Raw genomic sequence first — 27,864 nt, 5'->3', positions numbered from 1 at the left:
TTTTAGATAAATCCTTATGAAGATTGTTTTCATGTTTTGTACTGCGCCAAAGCTGTGAACTTTAAAGCATCACCACGTTAGACTCAAGTGTATTGAAACATCTGAAAAATTCACCGCAAAGCTAACTGATGTAACATTTGGAACTGTCTGCCCAACACCCATTCTAGGGCTCCTGAATCTCTAGGTAAATCAGATACAATGTGTCCGTCACCACCATTAACAGACTTGCAGTTACTGAAAAATTGGCTGCCTGCAAGGTAGAAACAACTCTTGTCTTTCCTAAAACAGGATAGTTTTAAATACAGTAGTTCTTCATGGGGAAGGGTAAAAATAAAGCTAATTGTCATGTATAATGGATATACATTTCAGAATGGCATTTGCTAAACAAAGTCAGCTGTGTGTGTATATAGAGACACATATAAAAAAATAAAGTATTGTAATTCAGTGCTCAAACTTTAAATACTTAAGATAGTAATAAAGAAAATGAAGTGATATGGATTGGTGTTGTGCAAGGTTCCTTCCTGAACAAATATTAACAGCGTACCTAGACCTGTTGGCCAACTGCCTCAGCAATTACAAGATATATGTTAATTAGATGTCATAGTTCGGATATAAAGAAATGCTCACTAGGTTGCCTGTCACATATGTTAGCTTTATTTTAGATTTAAAACCAGATTTGACAAATTACCTGTGTACCTTGCCTTGCCTTTAATCTATCTTTATTTTTAAAAACAAAATGGCTACTTTGGGGTGCTTTGTTTTGTCTTTATGATTGAATAATAGACGTGTAGCTTAGTATCTTACTCAAAGTTTAACAATTGATCATACATTTCAAAAAAGTTTGCTCTCAGATTTAAATGGAAAACAGGAAAGCTCCCTTTTTTAATGTTGTGATTTAAAATGCCATTGACCTAAAACACCCACATAATTTTCTTTTACTTCTTACATCTAGTACATATTCTTAAATTATAGGGAAACAGGTTACACATTTTTTGTTCACATACAAACAGACAAACTAACAGATGTAAACTATTTATTGAATATTTGCCACCAATATTGTTAAATACATAGTCTTGCAGTTTTTCGCTTTCAAGTTAAAATGTCAGAAATAGAACACCAAATATTTACAATTCTTATAAGGAATGTTACATAATGACACATTAAGGCGTAAATTCTTTTGGCTTATAATTCTGAAAAGAATGATAATAGCAAAGTGATGCAAAATCTTCATCGTGAGATTATGATTAAGCTACAATGTTTTACAAAAATATGGTGTAAGATGGCAATAATCCCATTCGAAATCCTGCATTAGGTCCCTTCAGGAGGGATTGATAATTTATACAGTCAAAACTTTAAAATTTACATATAAAGGTATCCTATCCACCATTGAAAAGTACAACTCGCAACATATACAGTTTTCAGGCCACAGTTTTGAAGGTTTGGAGTATCAAGTTGGTTTGATGAATTAGTCGGTTGGCACTTACGAACACATTTATTGCCCTGTTGTAAGAAAAGAAACATATTTCAACACCAAGAACGGTTTCAGACAAATATGGACTGCTTTAGAAATACTTTATGCAATAAATTTTAGTACCAAATCTGGACAACTACATGCATCCTGGCTCAGCAAAACATCACAGTGAAGCACATTCAGATGTTTTGCAGCATAGCAGCCTCCATTCAATTTACAGCTGATGACTAGATATCAAAGTCTTGCATGCCTTACCCATGCAAAGAATACTAGCAACTGATGGTAGGATCTTCAATATTTTTGGCTCCTGAAAATTTAGTTAAAAAACCCAAAGCTAGCTAGAGACAAGTGGACATTAAAGGTCTTATTTTCAGAAGTAGTGAGCACTTACAAGTCCAGCTGAAGTTAACAGGAGTTGATGTTTGCCATTTTCTCCCTCATCCCCATATAACAGGGCAACTATACTGTGTTGCTTCCGCATTGTTTAGTCATCTTTAACTTAAAAAAGACCAAGAATGAGGTCAACACAGATGGGATTTTTCACCTCCCTAATCCATAATTGTCAGACTGCTGTCATTTTGTTTGCATTATTGTTGCACTTTTTTCTCGTGCCTTTTAAAAAGTCTTGCTTCGGGCCACGGCCAGTTTTATGCAGGTTATATCACTTCTTGTATCCCAACATAGTCAGTAATTCAAGTCTCAGATGGGATCTCATGCAGTATTTTTCAGACTCTCCAAATCCTAGCACTGGCTCTTCCATGCTTTAAGATTATCAGATGAAAGGCACTACAGAAGTGTAAATTATTAATGTGTTTTTGTGTTTGGTCTGATAGCTTTTGTTAATCATCATTAGTCCAGGTTTCTAGTTTCCCCTGCTAATTTTGCCTTCTATCACTTGCGTAAGCCTGTTACTTTCAAATATATTTTACCATGCATATTATGGCATATTCCTATACTAGAAGACCCTTTCAAAGTTGAATAAAATCTTATTTATAACTCCTGACTGATGTCTGATTATTATAGGAAGCTTGCTATTTCTCCAGTTTGTTGGTGTTCTTTATATTCCTAGTACAGACTTAAGAACTGTACTACTCAGAACTACACTTTTAACCCTGAAACTTCAAGGCCCTGCACTGCAGTCACCATCTTCAGGCTGGGGACAGGATTCCCCCACATTGTCAGTTAGTTCAAATACAAAGATTCCCTGAAAACACAATGGAATACCAAGATTGATTCTCCCCTTCCTCCAAAGGTAGTTGAAACACCACACAGTTCACCTCAGATATAATCTTTCAGCTCTAGCAAAAAACATATTGTGGACTCTGCATGAATACTAAAGATTCCATTCACTTGCGTGAATGTGTGTAATGAGAGAAGTATTGGCCAAGCACATCCCTATCTCTATAAGATCTAACCAACAGTACAAATTTGCTGCTATGTCCTTGACCAAAATTTCTTCTCTTCTCCTATTCGTCTGCAGACTACATCTAACTGGTGCTTATATTATCTGAAAAGTACTTGGAGATATTGTGGTATGAAGGAAATTTTCTAAATGTAAACTATCAGGGTCCTGCATCCTCGTGGCAGTTCTACCATTGATTTCAAAGGGAGCAGGGGAGGAGATCACTGGTAGTTTGAGGACAATTTCCCTCATATAATGGTGCAATGTCTCCACAATGCTCTCAGCCTTTGTTGACTTTGACACAACAGAATGGAAAATGAAAGGTGGCTCTCCTGCATGGAGACAGACAAGCAATACCAGTTGGCTGAAGATTCCGCCTGCCTCCAAGACATGTATTGGACTATGAAATCAGATCTTCTTCATAACAGTAAGTGACAGTGAAATACCATGGCACAAGTGGATTCCAAAACACAAAAAGACATGAACCTTAATGAACTGCCTTTTTTTAATAGATGAAAAATTAGAAGACACATAAAAAATGTAGACATCTATATTCAAACTGCCATTCACAAACCACTAGTTATAGACATTAAATATCTGTGCAGATTTTTAGTTGGCTTACCTTACTATTGTCCTGTTCTCATAGCTACATATACTATAGAAAGTGAATCACAATATTCAAAATTACACACCTGATTACTTTGTGTTGATTTTTAAGTATTCATGGGTTTATTCTCCCTTTACAGACACACTGAGAAATGAAGATAGACAAATGCCAGGGCCATATGAGGCCAAGTAATTTAACACCACATAAAAGGGAAAACACACATTTGTTGTTGTGAAGCTGCATTCAAAAGCATACTTACTTTCCATCTTTAAAATAGGTTTTCAGAGTATCACTGAAACTTTTGGAGTATTTTACAAACTCTTTCTTTTGGTGCTCAAGTGCCTAAAAATATACAAATCCACAATTAAATAAAAAAATCTCATTCAATACCTTTACAGAACAACATACTTATAGTAACTCATCAGTAACAAGCTACAAAGGACTAGGGAGCAAAACCAAAAAAAGAGTGAATTAAAGACATGCAGATCCAGGAATTCAAAAGATTTTGAAATGAAAAGGTAAGTAATAATGGAATTTCTAAGTTTCTTGTCAGACGTTTCCAGAAAATGAAACATTTATACTTTAATACAATATTTTTAAAATGATACAACACTGACACATCTATACATATTAAAAACCCATGCATACTGGAAGAAATAAATAGAAAAAAGTATATGACCTTAGTGACAGATTTGAGTTGGTTATACTGCTCTATCTTTTCTTTTCATTTACACTTCCTTCTGACTTGTCAATGACTAGCTAAATTCCACCACTCACCCTTACACTATAAGAAGGGAAGATCTTTCATATTTATGTTTAGTAGTAATAATACAATACTACATGCAAATCTTAATTCACGTACCCTCCGGTTCTGGTATTGATATTTCTTGAAGACATTATTTACTGTGTCAAGAAGTTCCTTTATTGCACTGGCAATGTCCCTATTTGATTTAAAAAAAGATGATTATAACATTTTAAATTAGCCTAATTTAATGCTGAATTTTAATCACTTTCAGGAAAAAAAAAATCATATTTGATACTTACTTCTAAAGAATTTTATAGAAATAATATAGATATGATGCAGGAAGACCAAATGCAAAGAACTAATCAGCTTATATAGTACTTAAATCCAAATTAAGTTTAACGTGCTCCTTAGACTCTGAGAGCTAGCATCTGCCCAATAATATGGAAACCTATGTTAAACAATACTATATACTGTACTCACTTGTTTAACAGTAAGAACCAAACTGCGCGCATACTGAAGGCACACAGCTCCTAGCAACTTAAGGGGTAGTTGCGTGTGTGGATCTAATAGCAGAATTAGATCCTTAATGTCTGTTCCAAATATGAAAAAAATCATCCATTATGTGCCTTACATTTAGGGTACCAAGGGGCTCAAAACAGTTTGGGATTCCTTGTATCTTGCCCAATCACACCAAAAAAAATTAAACTGCCTGGCAGAAAATGTTCACATCCAGTCCCTTTGAAAGCAATTTGATGCCACTAACCCACACATAGGACTAATGTGTACAACAGTATCTAGTTTTGCAAGATTTAAAATCAATTTGAAACAAGACCAGCTAGCATCTCTCTTATTGTACTAAGAGTGGTCAGAAGAGAGTAGTTACTGTGTTGTGCCACTTTCTTTATATCAAAACTGTACAACAGTGTGCACAGTTTTATAAACACCATTATATAAAATGTCAAAAATTACACTCTATATGCAATTTTACTATCTTACCAAAATTAAAAATTGCATTTCAGGATGTTTATAATCCCATTTCCTAGTCACTGAGCAGAAAGCAGAGATCTAGGTACTCTTCTGGTAAAGTGCTACAGGCTATTTCCTGCTTGAGAAATTGCTGACACTTTGTATCACTGTATCAGTCCAGAACAGTGAATCCAAAGTTCATTGAAAGTAGCCCAACTAATCAAGATTAAGTTTTCGCATAGAAATGACATCTTTGTCTGACCCTTTTTGTTTCATGTTTAACATTAGCGGTTTTCAGTTATATAACTGTTCCCCTTAGCTTGTGAATTTCAAGCAAACCCAAGCTTTCTGTATTATTGGGACATGAACATATCTTCCTTCACCCCACCCCCTTTTATAAAAAGCAAAGGCACTGCCTCAACCCTTCTATTGAAATGTCAAGCTCTAAAAGTGAAGACTGCCACACTGTAAGACAACGACTTGAGAAAAACAAATCAAACCCACATATGCAATGGAAATAGAAATCGAGAATAGTTAACCAATATAGTAAGCCAGTGCTGTTTATAAAGCCAGGAGTTTTCAGTCAGTACTGTACAAAAGGACTTAAAAATAGCAGTACAAACATAGGCATGTATAAGCCAATCAGCATTAAGAAAATTTACCCCTTCATCCATCTGTATCCATTACATACACACATATTTTAGTAAGTTGTGTTGGTGGCAGGGAAGATAAACTCTTGACATTTAGATACAAAAGTACGTTGACCTGGATACAAGATATTATAACATGTATGGATAGCCTCAAAACCAATAAAATTGAGTTCTAAGATTTATACATTATGTATTACACAAACCCCTCTAAAATCTCTCAGTCAGTATTGCCCCATCTGTGCATTCAAAATCCCCATAAAAAAGACAAAAGCAAGTAATCAAAATATAAAGTGTACAAATTAAATAGCATTATATCATCAAATTAGGCTAACCATGTAATTCTAGGTTTCAGAGTGGTAGCCGTGTTAGTTTGTATGAGCAAAAAGAACGAGGAGTACTTGTGGCACCTTAGAAACTAACAAATTTATTTGAGCATAAGCATGTAACTATAGATTCAACCATTTTCAAATAAGCTGCATCTTGTGCTAAGTTAACAACTGTTAGCACATATAGCATTATTATTAGTATTATTATATTTCATAGACAGTAACAGTGTTACTACCATGACATTGATTTGTTTTATGGTCTTAGGCAAGTCACTCATCGGTTGTGTGGATAAGTTAGTTAGTTTCATGCAATTATAAACTACCTACATAATCAATCCTGTCCTATATTTATTCATACTGTGATTTATATTTTATTACTATGACACACAGTCTCTATGTGTAAGTGAAATATTGTAAAGGTATTTATCACACATTACAACAAAACTACTTTTTAATATATAAGCAAGATTAGTTTCTATGATCATGAAAAGTCAAACTGCAACCAATGTCCTATTTAGCCCAAAACAAGTGCAGCACAAGCAAAAGTAGTACAAAACATCTTAATGCCCCAGTGCTTCTTCCACATGCTACACAAAGATGCAATGTACAGCATCTCTGAACACGCTGGTCCGGTCCTCCAGAGGACCACAGTTCTGCCAAAAGCTCAAGGAGCACTGAAAGCACCACATTACATCACTAAAGCACATATAGTAATATCTTAATATCCAAGTCAAGGCTTCCAGCTTTATTCTGCAGATAAATACAGAATGCAGCACTTACTTGATTGTCTGAAGAAATCTCACTCGATCATTGATCTCATCAGGAATCTTACTGAGAATCTGTTTAAGTGCTCGTGCCTTTTCATTTAGGTCTTGGAATTCTGGCTCTGGCCTTTCAATCATATACTCTGATAGGCAAAACAAAATTACAAGAAAAGACCCTCAAGTATATTTTTAGTGACACTGTGGATATTGCTATTCATAAAGTTCCATCAGTACTTCAAAGCAGTATTTTAAAAGAGGTACACAGACCAGCATTATGCATGTGCAATGGATTTCTATATCAATAGAAGCATAGTCTGTTATAAGTGCCTTTACTTGATTTTATCCACTCAATCCAAAAAACCCAGAACATTCATTATTTTAATGTAATTTACAAAAAACAAAATCCACGGAAGATCCACAGAATGGAATGACTGCATTGTGCTAATCCAATACAGTATGAAAGAAGTTTACCAAATGGAGTGAAACCCTCTTACAGTGAATTCTTGGTTCTATCGGGGAAAAAACACCACCATATTAGAAAGAACATTTTGCCTCCTAACTTGTGGAAAAGGCAGATTTCATGCTATAGTGAGTGAATAACATGCACTGTGCGTTCTAATAATTTATCATTTTCACTGCAAGGTTAATTATGCTTTTAGAATTACAGAGTATAATAAATATGTAAGTTAAATTCCTATGCCCAATAAAATACCCATACCACCACAAGTGCTCATTATAATATGGTTTTTCCTATATTGCAACGGGATTTGTAAAAAAAAAAAATGCTCACTATTATAGGGGATTCATTACAGCAAGAACAGGATTAACCTGTACTTCCAATGCTAAGATGAAACCTGTCCCAAAAAAGAAAACTGACAGATTTTCTATGCTAATTTTCAGATTTAATGTAACATTTGTCTCTGAAAAACCGCATAAAAAAGTAGGCTTACACCCATCAATATCAGAGAACATGGGTTTAAATGCAATTCCCACCTCCCATTCCCAGAGATAAATACCTTCTACGTCATCTGCAGCCATACGCAGAAGAGACTCTGTAAAGTTCACTTCTACACTTTTTTTCTCCAGAATTTTCATAATGATGTCTTGTGTGAGACCTGGATTTTCTTTTTCAGCCTATATTATAAAGAATATTTTGATTAAGAAATATTTAGGACTTGAGTGACATTTTAAAGCATAAAGCTAAATTTCAATGGGACAACAGATTGTACATACAAGATCAAATTATTAGGGACTAGAGAAGTTGAATAGGCTCATAATAGCAGACCACTTTGTAAAGCATTTTTTCCACAATCGCATCAATGTGTCTTGAACTACTGAAGTGTTTTTGCATCAGGAATTTTCCCAATAAGTAATTTCACCCATTTCCATGAAAAGCATTTACGGGTATCTCACACTCTCCCTTTACCTGGTTTTACCCTCTGAATAAAAATTGAAAACATTAAAATTATATTGACATAGAAAGCAAGAAGACATTTTGTATATTTCTGTTTAATTCCTCTCAACTGTATTTTTTTCAGGTTACACAGATATTGTGATTTTCAACTTGTCCTCATATCATAACTCTCACATATCACTAGTATTACTTTTTCATAGCTTTTCAAATGCTTCAGTGTTTCTTCTAATGGAGTGTCAGTAACAGAAGAGGACACTCTCTGCAGGTGTTACAACAGATCTGCATAATCCAATAACTGGCTTCATACATGACTATTGCGCCTTCTCGTCTTAAAAATTATTTTCCACTACTCGTGTTTACTTTAGTCCCTACCAACTACTATTACAATACATTCCCTTTATAAAGAGATTTTATTATTTAAACTCAATAATCCTTAAATGTAAATATTCATTTAATTGCACTAAACACAAAAACGTTATTATCCCTTGGGTCTAATAAAACATGTAGGAGGGTGAAATTTTGTAAGATTTATTTTGGATTTATATTTTTGTTTAACATGTTTTCAAAATCATTACCACATAATATTCAAACATCTTACAATAACACGATCCAAAGAAACAAAGTACACACAAAGCAGAACCCCCTAAAAAGGTGAAATAAAACAAATTTTAGAGATGTTTTTACACTGAACTGTTGTTGTAAGCATAAGATGTTAATTCTATATTTATCCATGTAATCAACAAAAGTTTTCCATATACTGTTAAATTATCAGTTTTATTTTGAACTCAGTTCTCTCACCAGCAGCCTAGACGTACTATTTTATTATACAAGTCAACTGTCATACATTTGGATTTAATTTTTTCATCATCTACCAATTTTTCCATCCACCTTCACTGATGACTTCTTCTTCTTAGTTTTTGAATTACATGGATAGTATATCTCTACTGTCTTATTTTATTCCAGTCAGGTCATGTTTTGAGTCTCACAACAACATGTTGCACTGTACTGCACTGACAGTCAGTGAAAACTTCTGTGCCTGTCCAAAACTCCATTCCAGTATCAGAGTTCACAGCTTTGTACCCATATACCAGCTTGCATTTAATTAGAACTCAAGAAAGAATACCTGGAAAGCTTTTAGACGGGAACACGGGGATTATTTATCTGTAATTCTGTTTCTCTGAATCCATCATCTTGCAAGACTTTCACTCTTACATCTTAAGGGTTTTTTTTTTGTTTTGTTTTTTGGGGACCCTTGTGTGCAGTTGTAATCCTCAGGCTTGCTGGTGAGGAGATGGAGCACTTTGGTATTGAAGCTACCCTAGTAGGTTTACAAGATGAAGCCAAGTCTGCATCAACATTGGCAGTGCTGGCATTGAATCTCAGTACTTAATAGGCTTGGCTGATGGGCTTTAGCTTTGAAGATTTTACTCTTCAAAGCATTCTGGACCAGCCTCAGTACTGGACTCACAGTAGTCTCCCAGGGAATGCCTCAAAGACAGCCTGAAGGTACTTCCCCCATTTCTTCAGTGTTTTACATGACATCTAAAGACATATGTGGCCCTCCTACTCATCAGGGTTGACGTAGAGGAAGTCAGAACAAAAACATGGTCGCTAGCTTTCTGACATTGGTCGGTCATGCATTGACAAGGTTGGAACCCATGATCATCTTCCTTTCTCAGAGGCTTTACTTAAAATAAAGAAAAAAGAAGCACCAGTATGCTGTGCCTCTTAGGGCATTGAGGAAAACACTGAACCAATATATACAGAAAAAGTGCTGAGACATGTATAGAACAAGGCATTGAGATGGAAGGTGTTGAGGTGCCTAACAAATCTGATGCCAGAGCATCTAGACTCAAGTGTGGATAGACAGAGAACAATGCTGACACTGGAGCATTGTACGTTTAGTAGAGAACGCTGAAGTAGTGCTGAGGCTCTGACCAAAAGAAAAAAAATGTATGTTAGAATGCCAAAAAAATGCCAGTGATGAAAAGACTTCAAAAATACAAACACCATCAGACCTGACTGAAAGTCAGGGTTACTGCAGGTGGAGAGCAAATAAGACATTGTTGGGATCCCATGAAGAGCTGGAAAAATGATCAGCTCGAGGCCAGTGTCCTGTAAGGAGCTCCTCCTCCAACCACAGTTAAGAAGAAACTGATTGGAACATTTGGAGGGCAGCTTTATACTCCACAGAGTACCTCGCTCATGCTCTACCCTGCTACTGCTACCCACAGGCTCAGAGAACTGTAAAAGCTAGTGAACTACCAGTCTCACATTAAAAAGCTAAGACTCTGAAGTGAAAATCCTTCATAGAATGGACTCTTCAGAGCATATGAATTAGATTTCTCAAGATAGTCAGTATATACAGAGACTTATCAAATGCTATTACTTCCACAGTATATCTTTTAAATTATTGCCAATGACAAGGGATGGCCAACAGCATTCTGTATAGCAGAGCACATTGTAAGCCCTGTATCAAGTGAAGTATTTCACTATTTAATTGTATTTTTTGAGGTAATACTTTCATGATATATTTGCTGCTAACAAGCAATAGCAATGGTATCGAAGCAATGTTCTGTGCCTCTAAGGCAGAGGTGGGCGAACTACGGCCCGCGGGACCCTCCTGCCCGGCCCCAGAGCTCCTGGCCCAGGAGGCTAGCCCCCACCCCTGCAGCCTCAGTGCGCTGCGCCACCGGTGCAATGCTCTGGGCAGCCGGGTAGCACAGTTGCAGAGCTGCGGACCGACCTGGTGCTCTGGGCAACACGGCTGTAATGCCGCAGCCACCGGTGCTCTGTGCTGTGTGGTAAGGGGGCAGGGGGGCTTGGATAGAGGGCAAGGGAGTTTGGGGTGGTGGTCAGAAGGCGGGGAACAGGGGGTTGGATGGGGCAAGGGTCTCCGGGGGTGCAGTCAGGAATGGGGCGGGGGGGGTGGATGGGGCAGCAGGGGACAGGGAGCGGTTGATGGGGTAGGAGTCACGGGGCGGGGGGCCATCAGGGGGCAAGAAGTGTGGGGGGGGGGGGGGGAGGGGTCGGGCCACGCCTGGCTGTTTGGGGAGAAACAGCCTCCCCTAACCGGCCCTCCATACAATTTTAGAAACCTGACGTGGCCCTCAGGCCAGAAAGTTTTCCTGCCCCTGCTCTAAGGCATGTCTACACTGCACGCTGAACCCAGGCTGTGTCTCAAGACCCTCTTCTGTCCGCACACAAATCAATCTGACTGCTTATTGCCATAGTTTTATTTATCATAAACATATAGTTCTTTACAGAAAGCACAGCAAGGCCCTGCCCAGAAGAGTTTGTACTTCAATACCTCCACTATAATCACTGCAATTTTCCCTCTCCATATACATACTTGTTTAATCAGGAAATTCCAGAATGTCATTCCAAAAATACATCTACAGACCCAGTGAGAGAGCAGCTTAACTTCAATTAAGTCAAATCAAGGCAACAATGAAAACTGTACTGCAATAAAAGTTGTCTCGTTGATGAAAATTAGTCTTCAGGGCACTAGATATCAGTGTTTTAGAGCAGATATCAAGTACTATTTATAATCTACATAGGCACCAGGTGCTTGAGATGCAAGTGATCTGACTCACCAACAGTTCCTCTTATATTTCAGCACGATACGATGACACCAGTAACTGAATCTTAATCTATGTTCAGAAGGCTCTAACACCTCGTTTGCAGAAGCTAGCTAAGGAAATGTGCCCCCGATTCTATCAAATTTAATTATGCTTGTGTATTAATAGTTTGATTAATGCATTTAAGACCAAGCCCAACTGCAGAGTTGGAATTTCAAGAAGGGAATGAATTTTAAGAAGTTGAAGTAGATTATAGTACATACTCCTACATTAAACTGTATTTTTATGGAGATGCAATAAACATTTTAAACTAAATATTTATTGTCAATATATGATAAAAATTTACACTACAGTTGATTTTAAAAGATACACCTAGCTTTCATATTACAGAAGCATAATGAAAAAAGTCAACGATCTTTCTGTATTTCTGTTCAGTGGATCTTTGGATTGTTGTTTCTTTGCCTCCTGTATAGAATTTTGTGCAGCTAATGAAAAGAAATCTAAAGAACTTTTTCTGTTTATATCTGAGGAAAGGTAGACGGGCCAAAGCTACTCTTAAATACATAATTCTTACCTGACCAAGGACAATCCCATTCCCTACTTTTCCCCGCTTTCCTTTCCTAGAGACAATTTCCTGTGGTTGTGTCATTATCTTTTGTCAATCAGCATGGAACACTGAGTATTAGTCTACAATGTCACATCAGTTTTTGGTCGAAAAAAAATACAAATTTGCATGGATATTCTCTATTTTTGTGGAAGCATGAAGAGAACATCTCAAGATTTAATTTGTAAAGAACCACAGAGTCCGAGTGAAAATCTCATTCATGCTCAAACCCCTTCATGCCATGTAAACGGATTGGAGTGGTGTTAAAAGGCCCTCAAAGTCCCATATACAGCTAGGAGAAGATTATGGCAGCACAGCAACAGCAGAAGAGAGCCATAAAATTACCTCCAAAGGACATCACCTCAACTTTGAATCCAGTCTGAACTAGGAGAACAATGGGATACTTCAAATCAGTAAAATTAGGCTGCATATTTTTACTCTGCAAGCTCCTGGGCAGCTCCAGGGAAGCTTCTGTAACTCAGTCAGAGCTCTCTGCACCCACCAGAACAGTCCAGATTAAGCGACCTATGTACCCACCTGAAAGTTACTCCCTGGGCTGAGAGTTTGTGCTAAACCTCTTAAGTTATGTGTATAATGTACACTAAACCTGGATCTGTGGGATATGGGCTTGTGGACTCAGTATTTCCATGACCATGCTTGAGAGTCCACACTGCACTGTAAACTTGGCTTTACAATTGCTGGACCCAGGTCTCTCAGCCTTGCTAACACATCCATATTGCACTACACAGACCTGTGACCTAAGCCACAGTGTAAAAATGACAAGGCTTGGTTCTGACCCATCCCCTAGCACAGAGGAGGCAAATTACGGCCCAAACCTGGCCTATCAGACCTTTTAATCTGGTCTTTGAGCTCCTGCTAGGGGGCAGGGTCGGGGGCTTGCCCCACTCTGGTGCTCCAGCCAGGGAGCAGGGTCGCGGGCTTGCCCCGCTTCACACATGCCATGGCTCCACGCAGCTCCTGGAAGCAGCAGCACGTCCCCACTCCAGCTCCTATGCATGGGGCAGCCAGGGGGTTCCACATGCTGCCCCCGCCCTAAGCATCGGCTCTGCAGCTCCCATTGGCAGGGAAGCACGGCCAATGGGAGCCTGCAGGGGCGGTACCTGTGGATAGGGCAGCGCACAGAGCTGCCTGGCTGGCGCCTTGCCTCCGCATAGGAGGCAGAGGGGGGACATACCTCAAGCAGCTCCCGGAAGTAGCGGCAAGCGCCACCCGGAGCTTGCACCCCTGACCTCCTCCCTTGCCCCAACCCCCTTCCCCAGCCATGATCCCCCTCCCACCCTCCAAACCCCTCACTCCGAGCCCGGAGCGCTCTCCTGCACCCCAAACCCCTCATCCCCAGCCCCACCGCAGATCCCGCACCCCCAGCTGGAGCCTTCACCACCCCAAAACACACCTCAACCGCCTGCCCCAGCCCAGAACCCCCTTCCAAACTCTGAACCCCTCAGCCCCAGCCCAGAGCCCCCATCCTCACACTTCCCAGTCCGGACCCTCTTCCTGCACATGAACCCCTCATTTCTGGCCCCACCTTGGATCCGTGCCCCCAGCCCAGAACCCGTACCCCCTCTCACACTCCAGCCCCCTGCCTCAGCCCCAAACCCTTCATCCCTGGCCCATCCCAGAGCCCACACCTCCAGACAGAGCCCTCACACCCTCCCGCACCCCAACCCCCCTACCCCAGCCCTTAGCCCTCTCCAGCACCCTGAACTCCTAATTTCTGGCCCCACCCCAGAGCCCGCACTCCCAGTCGGAGCCCTCATTCCCAATTTTGTGAGCATTCATGGCCCACCATACAATTTCCATACCCAGATGTGGCCCTCAGGCCAAAAAGTTTGCCCACCTCTGCCCTAGCAGGTTTCTAGGACTCTGATCACGAGTGCTTGCTGACCCAGGTTAGACTGATTTGGGTGTGGGCAGAAGTGGGGCTTGAGTGAGAGCCCAGGCTTAGTGTGTAGTGCAGACATACCCTTAGAGGCACAGCACAGAATCTCACATCTACTGCAGAAGAAATTTGTTTTACGTTTCAGCATTATTTTCCCATCTTAATTCCAGGCAAGATTTCATCTGTATAATCTATAAAAGCAGTAAAATTAACTAGCCTAAAGCCAGTTTACCTCCTGCCATGGTGGGGGAGGAGGAAGAGAAGGAGGCTGGGGACAGAAGAGAATCACATACACAGTAGAATGAAAACTCAAGAGGATCCTTGCAGAATTTCCACTGAAATGATTTACTGGAGATAGAGTTTGTCTGTCTCAAGCAATGAGCAGTGTTCAGAACCTACAATCCTCCCATCTCCTACTGTACATTTAATGTGAAGTAGCAGTTGTCAGTAAGTCTATACTAATGATGATTTTTGTAAGTATCCTCTACTAAGGTTTATTTTAATATCAAAGGTGCTTAATATAAGTACATTTAGCAATGACACAAAATAACTCCATCTCCCCCATCAGTCCAGTACAGAATAGCACAAACTTTTAAAACCAATCATACAAGTTTGAAAGAGACCAATCCATTAGTCTTTCCAAAGAAGTGGAAGCTGGGTACTCTCCTTGTAGGCCATTTGATTCTTACCAAATATTGTTTCTAAAAGAAGATGGCACAAAGGGAAAATAGAGCAATAAAGCTGAAAACACATTTTAAACTGTGCTTCAAACCTTTATTTATAGCGTTTTTGAGTGAGACAACTTTTAATCTTTCTTTATTAGTTTCTCACCTTAATAAAAGCTGCTCTCAGGGTCTGAGCTGCAGATAGGTTTACTCGCTCTAGCTGCAATGAAAGTTTAGAATCATTAGTAACATGAAGTTCATCAAATCAGGAAAAGTCAGTAGTTACCTCTGAGCCTCTGTTTGGCCTTCTCTGCCATAATGGGGAAGGACAGAACAAACAAGAAGCACGCAGTTGGTGGTCTCAGTTGAGGGACAGAGACTTGGAAATCCGACCACTAAGAAGGGAAGATTTTGCTCACTGTTGTCCCAAAATAAGCTTTAAAAACTGTAATGCTCATAGATAAGGCAGGAGTGTTGATTCTCCACTGTGTGCTCCTGAAGTCAGAGAATTTGACCCAAAGACAGAAGGAGGTTGACCAAAACCCAGAGCCCCATGAACGAGTCTAAACTATTTCCAGTATTTGCAGGAAGAAACATGGTCCAGATTGGGGAACAGATGTCACAACTCAGAACTAACATTAATCTTACAATATAGAAAGTTACATTTTAGATTTAAATTATGTTTTAAAATGTTTTAATTGGGCCTTTATAAAAATAAAATATTCACTTTGTATAAAGCAAGTTCCCTGCCAACCTCAAGGACATCACCTAAGCTGAATCTGGTCCATACTGGGAAGATAATGGGATACATCATATCAGTAAAACTGGGTTGCATATTGTTATTTAACTAAAATTAAGTATTAGCACATATTGCTGTCTTAGGAACTTGCAGAGTGTAAAAATTCATTTTGAATTGTGAACAATTATCACAAAGGATTGACAAAATTCAGCATAGGCATGAAGACTACTAAGTGTATCATGCAGTAGCAGGAATATGCATAATACTTAATCTTCTAGGGTAAACTATGCCAAGGAAAATGTTAGTCCTTTTCATCTTATTCAAACTAGAACTTTAAGAGGCAGCAAAAAAGAATTAAACTCAAATTACTCATGCCAGTAACAAGTTTTTTGTTGTTTTTTTCTAAGTTTCAATTTGTGCATGCGTGTTGTCTATATTTATTTCTGCCAGTGTTAACATTCTCCCGGGATCATTATTCCCTCAACAAGATAAGCCTTACCATTAATTCAGATCAGAGAGTCACAGGACCAATACATATGCTCACCAGTTTTACATTTTAGCCAGTTTAATTGTTGCAACATCATCTGCTTTCACAGATTTTGAGGCCAACAGGGAGCATTATGATAATCTTGTCTGACCTCCTACATAAGACAGTCCCAAAGAATTCACCCAATAGCTTCTGCATCACACTTGTATCTTCTGTTTGAGCTACAGCATACCTTAAAAAGATATCCAATTTTGATTTAAGACTTCAAGTGATGGAGAATCCATCGCATTCCCTAGGTAAATTGTTACAAAAAATTAATTAGCCTTGAAGTTAAAAATGTGCTTCTTATTTTTAGTTTGAATATATCTAGCTTCAGAGTCCAACCATTGGATCTCATCATGCCTGTTTCTGCTAGTTTAAAGGGCTTCCTCTACTAATGGATCTCTTCTTCTGTAGGTATTTATAGACCTTGTTCACGTCACTTCATAACCTTGGATAAATTAAGAAGGCTGAACATATTAAGCCTCATTATAAGGCATGTTTTTGAGCTCTCAAATCTTCCTTGTAGCTTTCTTCTGAACCCTTCCCAATTTTTCGACATCCTTTTTCAAGTGTGGACTCCAGAACTGGACACAGTATTCCAGCAAGTCACACTAATAGCATGTACAGAGGTTATATCACATCCCTATTTCTACTTGCTATGCCCCTCGTTAAGCCTTCAAGGATCACGTTCATCCTCTTAGCTATAGTATCACACTGGGAACTCATTCAACTGTCGTCTACCATGACCACTAAGTTCTTTTCAGTGTGGCTACATTCCAGGATAGTCTCCCATCCTGTAAGACCTATGTTCTTAGATGTATGACCTTGCATTGGGATGTATTAAAACAAATGTTCAAATAGGCCCATCTTTCCAAGTGATCCAGGTCAGTCCATATAACTGATCTGTTTCTATCTCATTTCTCTCTCCAATTTTTGTGTCACCTGAAAATTTCACCAGTAATGATTTTATCTTTTCTTCTAGATCATCGATAAAGATATTAATTAGTAATTAGTAATAATTCAAAACAGACCACTGCAGGACTCCACTAGAAACACCATACCCCCTGAGATGACAATTCCCCATGTAGTTATTTTTTGTGATCTAGCAGTCAACCAATTTTCAGTCTATTGAATTTGGGCTCCACTAATTTTGAATGGTGCTTTTTTTTCTTAAAGAAAAAAAAACAGAATACCACATGGAACTAAGTCAAAGAAGGGAAAGTACATTATCAACCACATTTGTGATCACATCAATAAATACGAAGTTTATCCAACAAGACCTCTTTTCCATAAACCATGTGGATTGGCATTATTTATGCTACTACCCTTTATTTCTTTACTGATTGTCCCATATCAGCCTATGATTCTGCCAGGGATCAATGTCTTCCTAACTGGCCTAGTAACCCAGGAATGCCATTTAACCTTTTAAAATATCGTTATGACTTTAGGGAAATTATAGAGAACTGGAATAAAGTTAATGATCCAAGATCCATTAAAAATCGACATTAATTGTTCAAAGAGCTCCTACGCCAATTCCTTTAGTACTCTTGAATGGAATTTTTCTGGTTCTACAGAAGTTAAATGTTTTTAACTTTAATAGTTGCTGTTTAATACCCTGCCTAGTTACTGATGGACTAGAAAGTATGTCCAACTTTGATAATTCAGCAGTCATTTTACCACATTTCTGGATTAGCCCTGTATTCAGATTTAAATTTCCCACCTATATAACATTTGCAGATAACCTTTGCTGTCAATACAGTGATCTTACGGCACGTCTTGAATATGAAACAATTGAAGTGACCCATGAATTACCTGCTGTTTCTAATCTGATCTTACAGGAAAGGATCTGTTCATCAACCATTTTACACACAGTTTTAAAATTGTACTCTGATTAAAAGATCAGCGATGCACTACAGTGATCAGTAATGAAACTGATTACCACTATCTGTTTCAGGTTCCCACCACTTAAACATAGCAAAAAATCTAACTTTATAAACAGTAATCAAACCATTTAGGTGTTCAGCTTTGCTTCGAGTACCACAAAATGCATAGATTTCTAGCACCAGGAGATCATTTTCTTTTACTTTAAAATTATATTTTACTGTTAAATCCCATCTTTACTTCCCAAGTCACAAACTGGGGCATTGAAATAATTTTCCCAATGGAACAGTATTCTCTAAAATAGGCCTTACTTTACAGAGACAGGCTGCATTCTACTCTTTTCTCACTTCTAAAATTGGAGGGGGAGGGGAGAAATATACTGCTACTTTAAGTTCACGTTTTTTATACTTGCAGCCTGACATATCTCTCTCAAGGTCCTCCTCTCTGCAAAACCAGAGTTAAGGAAAAGATCGGGGCAAAAAAGAAAAAACTTAAATTGTTGAAGATTATGTTAAAGGTTGCTGATGGCTTTCAAGGATAAGGAGGATGAAGAAATACAAAAAAAATGTATGGTAGATGTTGGACTTGAGGGCTTGGTAGGACATCCTTCCATATCAAGGCGAACAGCATGTATTAATTAGTGTGCCACTTGCCTTTTGGTTTCAGGTACCTCCATGTCAGAACAGAGTATTACACTATGAACAGGAGAAAACAGCTTACCTCATTAAAAACAGGATACATAACAGCATAGAGTGGCATGGAAACCATAGAAGTGGTCTCTGCTTCATTCTTCATCTCTTCCATTGTCATCCTCATTCAAAGATCCACTTCTCAAGAAAAATGCTATAAAAGCAAAGACTCCTCATTCACTGAAGTGTTTCTTCTTTTTCCTCGTCGGGCAAGAATACTTAAAGGACTTGAAAAATAAATTGCCCTGGGAGGGAGGAGAAAATACATATTATAAACACTGAACTACTGCCACAATTTTCAGATGAAACGTTCCTACAAAAGGTTTCAAGTAGCAGATGTAGTACCGCATGATAATTAGAGAAAAAACACATTACGTTCACAAGAAAAGAATCCTTCAGTGAATGGGATTTCTACTTAATGAAGTTCCAAAATTTTAAGTCACTGTAGCCATGCAAGAATTTGTTTTGACAAGCAAGGCACTACTGGAAAGGCTACAGCTCTATCTCAAGTTGTTATACACAACTTTTCTTGAAAAAAGTACGGAAAAGGAGAATGAATTGATTCTTTCCTTATAGGATTCACACTGGAAGCTCTCACCACCACTAGTGAGCAGAAACGTAAGATTTCTAAAGACGATATAATTCACATATATAAAATGCACACTTTTAAAGTGATATGTACTATAGACCTGAAATGGCAATATATATTTACAGATGCACAATTACTATAAACAGAAATACAAACATACAATCAAATTTTTATCTATACACTTATGTATCTAGTTTCATTTTCTTCAATATAATCCTAATAATCACTCATTACAAGATACAATCAATCATCACTGCAGGCTTTTTTCCTGCTAGCTCAGTTCTCGATATCACATCTTGCCTTTAAACAAACAGAAATCTTATGTCTTGTTCCTACTCAGGGTGCGTCAGCAACTATGTTAGCTCAATGGAAAATAGTTGTTCCAGTAACTGAATCTGGTACTTAGAAGTTCTCCACCCTATCCAACCCATCTAACTTGAAGAGATCTGCATTGAGCACTGTATTGAAAGGGAAATACTCATACCTCTACATTATCTGGTTCATGAGAAAACCGCATGACAGTGGTAAATACCTGTACCATATTACTCCAACTTGAGGATTTATCTGTGAAAGGGTGTTTTATTCAAACATCAAACCTGTAATATTAAGGGTTTTTTAAATATAGAATTTAATAAGGGACTTAACTGTCTTATTATTGGTCAACAGATCAGTCCATTTTTCTTACTCATCTGCCCCTTTGTCTCATGTTCTGGTTTCTATCAACCATGATAACCCCATTTTAAAGTTAATTTGGGCTGCATGTTATCAGTTGTAGAATATGGTGTTGATATAACAAAGTTTTCGAAGCTGTATATATATCTTAATATTCCAACGGGAAAGCTTGACTACTGAATGCTACAGAACACAAATGCTATTCATTACAGAATAGTTGCATACCTCCTTTATCACCTAACTTTGCATGCCTTACTTTTGTGTTATAAAATCTTGTCAATGCAGGATCATGCAACATTTTATATTAAATAACTATTATTTTTAGGAGGGATATCATCTTAAAAGGTATTGAATCTCTTCTGTCAGCATAGCTGTCTCTACACCAGGGGTTTTGCCAATATAACTGTGTTGGCTAGGAGATGAGGTTTTTTTCACACCCCTGACCAACACAGCTGTGGGCAACAAAACTTTGTAGTGTAGAGGAGGCCTTAGTGACTGATCTGAGGGAAACGGCAAGCACAAGCTGGCTGTACACTGCCTGAAATACAAGGAAGGTTGACAAGCAGTCTGCATTCAAACCAGCTCATCACTGGCTTTTTTGCATGTAGAACGCATGCTCAGGCTTAAGTGTAGTCTGTGCCGTGTAGCCAATACATATAGAGTGTATGGAGTAAAGGAGGACCTCGGTTAAATCTAAAGAAAGGGACTCTCAACACATATGTAGAGGATGAACAGGATACATTCAGTGCATTTTCCAGAGGCTGAATGTGAAAACAGTACAAAGACTCCAGATGTCTGCCTCCTCCAAGGATTAAACCAGTGTGCATTCAAGCCTGTATTCCAGTCCCTCCACTGACTCAATCTGCTTCTGCTGCTAGTTCAAGGACTTGATTCTAACTTTTAAAGTTGTTAATGGAGCAGATCTCAGCTACAGTAGAGACTATCTCTGTGTTCATGAACAACCAAGACAGCCGCATTACTCTGCTACAATGCAGATCACAAAGCACAGAATCAAGCAGGTGAACAGGAGATAAGGCACTCCCAGTTGAGGGGATTTAGCTGAGGAATAAACTTCCAGAGCATATTAGACTAACCCAGACAGTGACCATATTCAGGATATGCTGCAAGACTTTCTTGATAGAAGCTTTTGCTTTTTCAGCTTTTCCACAATTACATTTAAACAAATAATCCCCGTCTCCCTAAAATAAAATAAAAACCTACCCCAAGTAGAGCTTCCTATTACCCAAACAGCCAAAGAATCTAAGAAGTCACTTAGGGACTACCTATGCCAACCTAAAAGGATAAGTATTTAGAATGGTAATGACAGCCAGTACAAAACCTAGGGTAGAGATGTTCAGACTTCCTATTCTGGCTAAGATAATTAGAGAGCTAAGTGCACACCTGGCACTGCAAAAACATAGGATATTCTCTCTGCTCCAAGGAGTTTAGCTAAAGTTGGCCCTCCAGCTCATAACATGGTGGTAGAGGAGGAAGTGTATTGACTCAACTATATACGAAAAATAAGATGTAATGTTATCATGTATGGATCACAGCAGGAAGGTGGGCTGAAGGAATGCTGTATCTCTGAACCAGTATGGTAGAGCAGCAGTTCTCAAACTGTGGGTCAGGACCCCAGACTGGGTTTTAATGGGGTTGCCAGGGCTGGCTTAGACTTGCTGGGGCCCAGGGCCAAAGCCGAAGTCTGAGGGCTTCCGCCCTGAGCAGTGCAGCTGGGGTTACAGGCCTCCCTTTGACTTTGGCTCCCCCACCCAGGGGCTTGGACAGGCTCAGGCATTGGTCCCGATAACAGAAATTACTACATGACCCCAGAAGTGGGTCACAGTGCAATGAAGTTTCAGAACCCCTGTGGTAGAGGATTCACAAGACAATGCATTTAGTATGCGTGGTGGTAGTAGTGGTCTATGGCTCATAATAATGGAAATGAGGTACGATGCGAAATCTCTGGCACACCTTGGGAACCCACTTCAGTTATAAGCATAGCTACCATGAAGCTCATGGAAATTCTAGATTTCCAACAGAGTTCAGGTTCTTTATTTGAATTTACAAAAAACTTAGAACATTGCCTCCCCGGTGGCAATATAGTCTATATAGTCTTATTATACATAAAAAGAAAAGGAGTACTTGTGGCACCTTAGAGACTAACAAATTTATTTGAGCATAAGCTTTCGTGAGCTACAGCTCACTTATATAAGCACACAGACATCTATACAAACATACCTATTCTAATCCGTAGGTGAATTTGCCAAAAATTAAACATACAGTCAAGTCAGAAGTAAAATCAGCAGGTTATCCTTACTCCAAAACCAGGAAAATAGCCTACTACTACAATAAAAACCGAGTCCTAACAATACCATTGCAAAAAGCTGCCTTTATTGTGCTGCTCCCACCCCAAAATCCTGGATAATTAGAGAGGCATTACAGCATACCTTGAAGATTAACAAAATCAGGTTATTCAGACTGCAGGCTTAAAGGGAAGGGGGGAAAAAAGGCATGCTCCAATGCTGAGCCCCTCATAAAAAAATGTCTGTCCCAGCTCCCACTCCTTTATACAGAAGAGCTTCAACGCAAGCACTAAACCAACACCTTAAACTCCACCTGAAAACCAAGAATTCAGTGCATATCACGAAGCACTGATGTCATGTGTCCCATACAAGGTACACCACTTAAGTTGCAGATTGCTGCATCCTGCCACTTGACAGCGTACAGTGCATCTCTATAACCTTAAAGGGACAAAGGCATGGATTGCAGTAGCAAGGTCCATATCCAAACAAAATGGTCCATCTCATAACTAAGCAAAAAAGGGGGGGAAATGTCTTCCTAGACACTGTTACCATCAACTCCAGTTTGCAAGATCTACAAACAGAATATACCAATCCTCAATAAGAGAGACATGATAATTTTTAATTGTCTTCTGGCTGCTTCCCTCAAATTACCAGCATTGCCTTTGTCTTACCCTGATTGAACTTCAGCAGCTTATTTCCATCCATGCTCCAAACATTAGGCTAAGCAGCGGAAGTTTCGAGCTGTATGTCATTAGCGTACTAAAAACACCACATATCATACACCGCCTCAATAATCTTCCCAAGTGGGAAGATAGGTTAGAACCCTGTGGAATTCTACCTGACAGCACTCTGGGGTATGGAAAAGCAGTTGCCTGACATCACTTTTTAGAAAAATGAAGAAAAAATGAGGCTATATCCCATCAACTCTTCATGATCAACTATATCAAAAAGCAGCACGTATTAATCAGCATGCAGATAAATCTTCATCTATCACCAGCAAGAGGTCTCCCGATATCACCAGTACAGTCTCAGGTCAAGATCATCTGAGGTATCTAGGTACTCAGAATGGTCTCCGCACAACCTTCCCTATAATATTTTCCAAAAATGGAAGATTAGACATCAGACAATAATTTAGCAGATTCCCAGTGTCAAGTGTTGGTTTCTTGAGCAGAGGCTGCATAACAATTTCCTCAGAGAAGCCACCATCCTACCCTGACTATGGGAAGCACTGCTAATCTGCAGCAAGTTCTTCCTCACTTTCTCTAGATAGAAAAAAGATAAGGGTTCAAAAAAGGCCAGGTTGAAGAACAATGAACCCCCAACATCCCTAGTTTCAGAGTAGCAGCCATGTTAGTCTGTATTCGCAAAAAGAAAAGGAGTTCTTGTGGCACCTTAAAGACTAACAAATTGTAACCGGCCTAAACTCAATACAAAAAAAAATTAGCATTTGTTCTGACTAGATCCTATCCTGTATTCATGGAATCAGGCAGTTTGGCTCTTACCTATTTTTATCTGCAGAGTAATCAGAAACTTCCTAACAGGAAGGGCTTAATCCAGTCACCAAGTGAAGACAGGTGGCAATGTTTGTGATTTGATGAAAAATAGTAAAATGTGGTTTGTTTTAATCGTGTTCCAACTTTATGAGTAACTTAACTATATTTAAGTTTCTAAATGATTAACCAAAATATAAACAACTATACTAAACAATTTTTTGTTTGTTTATTTTAGGAAAAATTGTGACAAAACTGATGATCAGTTCACTTTTGAAGGATCTTTTCTTTTAAAGAATGAAAATTTAGTTTATGTAGAGCAAATATTGTTACATTTACTGGACCACTGATTTACATTATAAACATGATGAGATCAATAAAAGTTAAACCACTGTAACTAAAACTTTGCTAGTCTAACTGGGCAAAAATACAATAAAAAAGGAACATGCACTCATTTGTATAGATTCTGGTCTCCCCTGCCTCACACACCAAGCAGTTTCATTTATCAGGGTACTTAAAAAATGTTATCAGAAAGTGAAATAATACCCCATTAAAGTTTCAAAACGAGCTTGCCCAAAAAACGTTCCAAAAATAAAGAGCCACCTAAGCAGAGGCTATACTTGAGAAACTGTATGGCAATAAGCTATTCCAAAAAAAGTTGTATGTGTATGGCAAAACCAACAAAAAGAAAATAAAACAGGTATTTTATAACCTATAAATGTTATATTTATATAGAAAACATATAGACAATTATAATTATAATTGGGTTTACTTGTGATAAAAATGCAAGTGCATATTGTAAATTAGGTACACTTCACTGTTGTGAATGTGGCTGAGTTCCACCATTTAAGAAGTTGTGCGAACAATTTACAAAAAAAAGAAAAGGAATACTTGTGGCACCTTAGAGGCCAACAAATTTATTAGAGCATAAGCTTTTATGAGCTGTAGCTTACGAAAGCTTATGCTCTAATAAATTTGTTAGTCTCTAAGGTGCCACAAGTACTCCTTTTCTTTTTACAGATACAGACTAACACGGCTGCTACTCTGGAAAAATTTACAGAAAACATGAAAGTCTACCAGTCAGCTTCATTAAAACTGTTTTGAATCTCATCAGTTTTGCAATTCACTCCCATCTCAACACATTATTTTGAAATAGTGAACTTCAATGTGAGATTAGCACCTCAGACATTCAAAAGGCAGATAAACATATAGCCCATTTTTAATATATCTCTACCTATCACTTACACAAGAAAGGCATCTTAAATTGGGCTCCAATTTTTGTACCTAGCCAAATTAAAATGATTACAAAACCTAAAAGAATTAGTAAAGATTACACCACCACCATTTAGTCAAGCAACAAATTATCGGCATGGATGCAATGCAACCACAGCAATAACCGTGGTGAAGGTAACAGCACGCATCAGTTTCTTTATCAAGTTCTCTCCCCCTATGCAGTCTCAGGAATTTGAACATAAAGCTATTGTTCCTATCCCTGTGATTTAATCAGATGCTTCTAGAAATTAAAATGTAGCATATATTTTAGAAACCAGAATGTAAAACTAACCTTAATGATACCACAACCCACCAAGTAAATTGATATTGTGAGGCTGTGACAAGGTGGTTATCTTTTATTGAAAAGAGGAGGCCGGTGGCACCTTAAACACTAACAAATTTATTTGAGCATAACCCACTTCTTCAGGTGCCATGCTTATGCCCAAATAAATTCGTTAGTCTTTAAGGTGCCACCAGACTCCTCATTGTTTTTGTGGATACAGACTAACACAGTTACTCCTCCGATATCTTTTATTGGACCAACTTCTGCCGGTGAGAGACACAAGTTTTTAAGCTGCACACAGCTCTTCTTCAGGTGAGCTTATTTCCTGGGATAGGGACGTAACAGAGCCTTGGCCCTGATACTGTTAGGCTGGAGGAGGGAAGTCAACCAGCCTTGACAGTCAGATGTACTGTTTAAAGGGACAGCTAGGTTACAAACTATGTGTTTTAAATTTTCCTTAAGTTGCTCTTCAATTATTAAACTGGAAAAACACATCAGCATTTACACTGTTTAGTTTTTGCATTTTATTCAACTTGGATAACAAATAGGTCCATTTCACTTTCTGTTTCTCATGCACACTACTGCAAGATTGGAGTTACAAAGACTAGCAAAGGGAAGTTATGAATGACTCCCATCATTCGAGTTTGTAAATATTTTATAAAACCTACATTTGTAAATCAAACCAAAGCCCCTTTTTAAAATATTACATGCCAAGGACACAGAAGATACACATCCAGGCCAAGATTTTCACAAGTGAGGGAGGGTGCCCAACTTGCCATTCAGAAACTAATAAATCCGAAAATCGGGCCCCCTTAAAGAGGTCTCAAAATGTGGGGAGAGGGCAAAGAGCCACACAGAGTCACTAGCCCCTTGGCCTCCGGCACGCAGAGGGCGGGCAGGGGTGAAGCCTTGCGACAGGGCCGAAGGGCAGCCCCTCCGGGCCCGGGTCTGGCTGCACACCTGCCCGCCGCCGGCTGACCCCCTCAGCCTGCTGCTGTTAGCCGGGGTGGGGAGATGCCCGCCCCCACCCCTGGGATCCCAGACCCCTTCCCCATCTTAGGGCATTACCAGCCCCTCCCTCACAGCGGCTCCCGAACTGCCAGGCCTCAGATACCGCCCCCGCCCCACCGGAGACCCACAGCTCCTCTGAGCGAGGCCCTCAGCCGGGGCCCGGATTCTCCAAAGCGTCCTACGCCCCTAACGCAGCGTAGCCGCGAGTGAATCACCAGGCCCTAGGAAAACACACTAGTGGCCCTGCCCGGCCCGTGGGAGCCGAGCGCTTCCTCCTCACCCTCCGAAAAGGGAGCACACGCAGCTCCGTACCTTACCTCCCCCACCCTCCTCGGGGACTTTAACGCTCTTGAGTGGGCTCCGCTACCGCGCCGGAAGTGCCTGCAGAGAAGGAAGCGTCCCCTGCGGTTACCACACACCAGGCGTTGTCCGGAACCAGCCCGCAGCCGCATGGGCCCGTGGGACCTGTAGTGCCGTTCCAAACAACTACAACTCCCGCCAGGCAATGCGAGGGGGCGGAGCGTGAAGAGTTGGAGGAGGAGCGGGGGGGAGAGCTAACCCAATCGGAGTGTCGGTCTGGAGGAAGGGGCGTGGCCCCGAGAGGGGCGGGGCGGGCGTGAGAGTATGCCGGCGTTGGCGGACGCCTCAGAAACGATTCCTAAGGCGGTCTCTGTGCTCGCGGCTGCTCCGGCCCCGGGAGTAGCCCCAGTCTAGCGGAGCTGCGGCGGGGGGGCGTCCGCATCGGCTGCAGGAGCGCTCCAAGGGAGGTAAGCGCCGTCAGGTACCTCGCGGTGCGGGCAGCCTGGGTGCGTGGGGGGCTCCCCGCCCTAGGAAATCATTTGGTAGCTGCCCCCCGCCCTGTTTCATGCATGGCAGAGGTTTGCATGTCAGTGGACTTGGCAGTCGTTGTTTGGGATCCGTTCGAAAGTCTCCCTCTGACTGTTGCTGCACATCTGTATATTGCAATGCGTGTGAGTCGTTTAAACCTAGCTCACTTCTCAGTTATTGAGAAACCTCCCTCAGTTTCGTGGAGCCCCAAGCCCCGTGAAATAAATCCCTGAATCTGGGTGTGGGTGTGACCTAGTGCAGTGGTATGTTTTCCCCACCCATTGCATTTTTTTAATCTTCTATTTTATTAAAATGTTGTTTCTCTCCACGCCCCAGTGTTTGTTTTGACAGAGGCTATTTCCACATCCGTTATAGATTTGTAAGTCTGAGTCCTGGCTTTGTTGTACTTGCCTTACGACTTTGTCAATGACTCGCTGTAAACTGGGTCCAACATCTGCTGTGTGTTGATGCAATTCAGGGTGT

At 39.7% G+C, this 27,864-nt stretch overlaps 2 protein-coding genes across 7 annotated transcripts in view; one reads left to right on the top strand and one right to left on the bottom strand.

Annotated features, from left to right (window-relative positions):
• Positions 1-1,016: 1,016 nt before the first annotated feature.
• On the bottom strand, positions 1,017-27,057 carry PDCD10 (programmed cell death 10). 5 transcript variants are annotated; one of them, XM_027817877.3, is made up of 8 exons: positions 26,866-27,057; positions 18,965-19,178; positions 15,262-15,315; positions 7,948-8,065; positions 6,948-7,074; positions 4,343-4,421; positions 3,740-3,822; positions 1,017-1,500 (listed from the first exon to the last, which is right to left on the bottom strand). In XM_027817877.3, the coding sequence occupies exons 2-8, from the start codon at positions 19,058-19,060 to the stop codon at positions 1,419-1,421; spliced, it is 639 nt and encodes a 212-aa protein (XP_027673678.1). In that variant the 5' UTR covers positions 19,061-19,178; positions 26,866-27,057; the 3' UTR covers positions 1,017-1,418. The 5 variants fall into 5 exon arrangements, with proteins under 5 accessions (XP_027673678.1, XP_007055569.1, XP_043377805.1 ...); XM_007055507.4 differs by having other exon boundaries at positions 26,871-27,055; XM_043521870.1 differs by having other exon boundaries at positions 26,973-27,052.
• SERPINI1 (serpin family I member 1) overlaps positions 26,808-27,864 on the top strand; it is a 78,901-nt gene continuing 77,844 nt past the window's right edge. The window contains exon 1 of one of the 2 annotated variants that reach the window (XM_007055506.4): positions 26,808-27,320. The gene's annotated coding sequence lies outside the window, so the exon portion shown is untranslated. The remainder of the gene's footprint in view (positions 27,321-27,864) is intronic. The other variant, XM_043521866.1, reaches the window with a different exon arrangement.

Source organism: Chelonia mydas, chromosome 9 (assembly GCF_015237465.2).
Source record: "Chelonia mydas isolate rCheMyd1 chromosome 9, rCheMyd1.pri.v2, whole genome shotgun sequence".
Taxonomy (NCBI): Eukaryota; Metazoa; Chordata; order Testudines; family Cheloniidae; genus Chelonia; species Chelonia mydas.
Note: the sequence above shows the minus strand (reverse complement) of the source record. Positions and strands in the feature narration are given on the sequence as shown.

Bases quoted from the DNA above. Each gene is read 5' to 3' on its own strand.
- PDCD10 (XM_027817877.3), bottom strand. From the start codon at position 19,060: ATGAGGATGACAATGGAAGAGATGAAGAATGAAGCAGAGACCACTTCT. The intron at 4,422-6,947 runs GTAAGTGCTGCA...TAAATCAAATAG, and splicing joins AGATTTCTTCAGACAATCAA to GGACATTGCCAGTGCAATAA. The intron at 1,501-3,739 runs GTAAGTATGCTT...TTCTTACAACAG, and splicing joins ACCTATTTTAAAGATGGAAA to GGCAATAAATGTGTTCGTAA.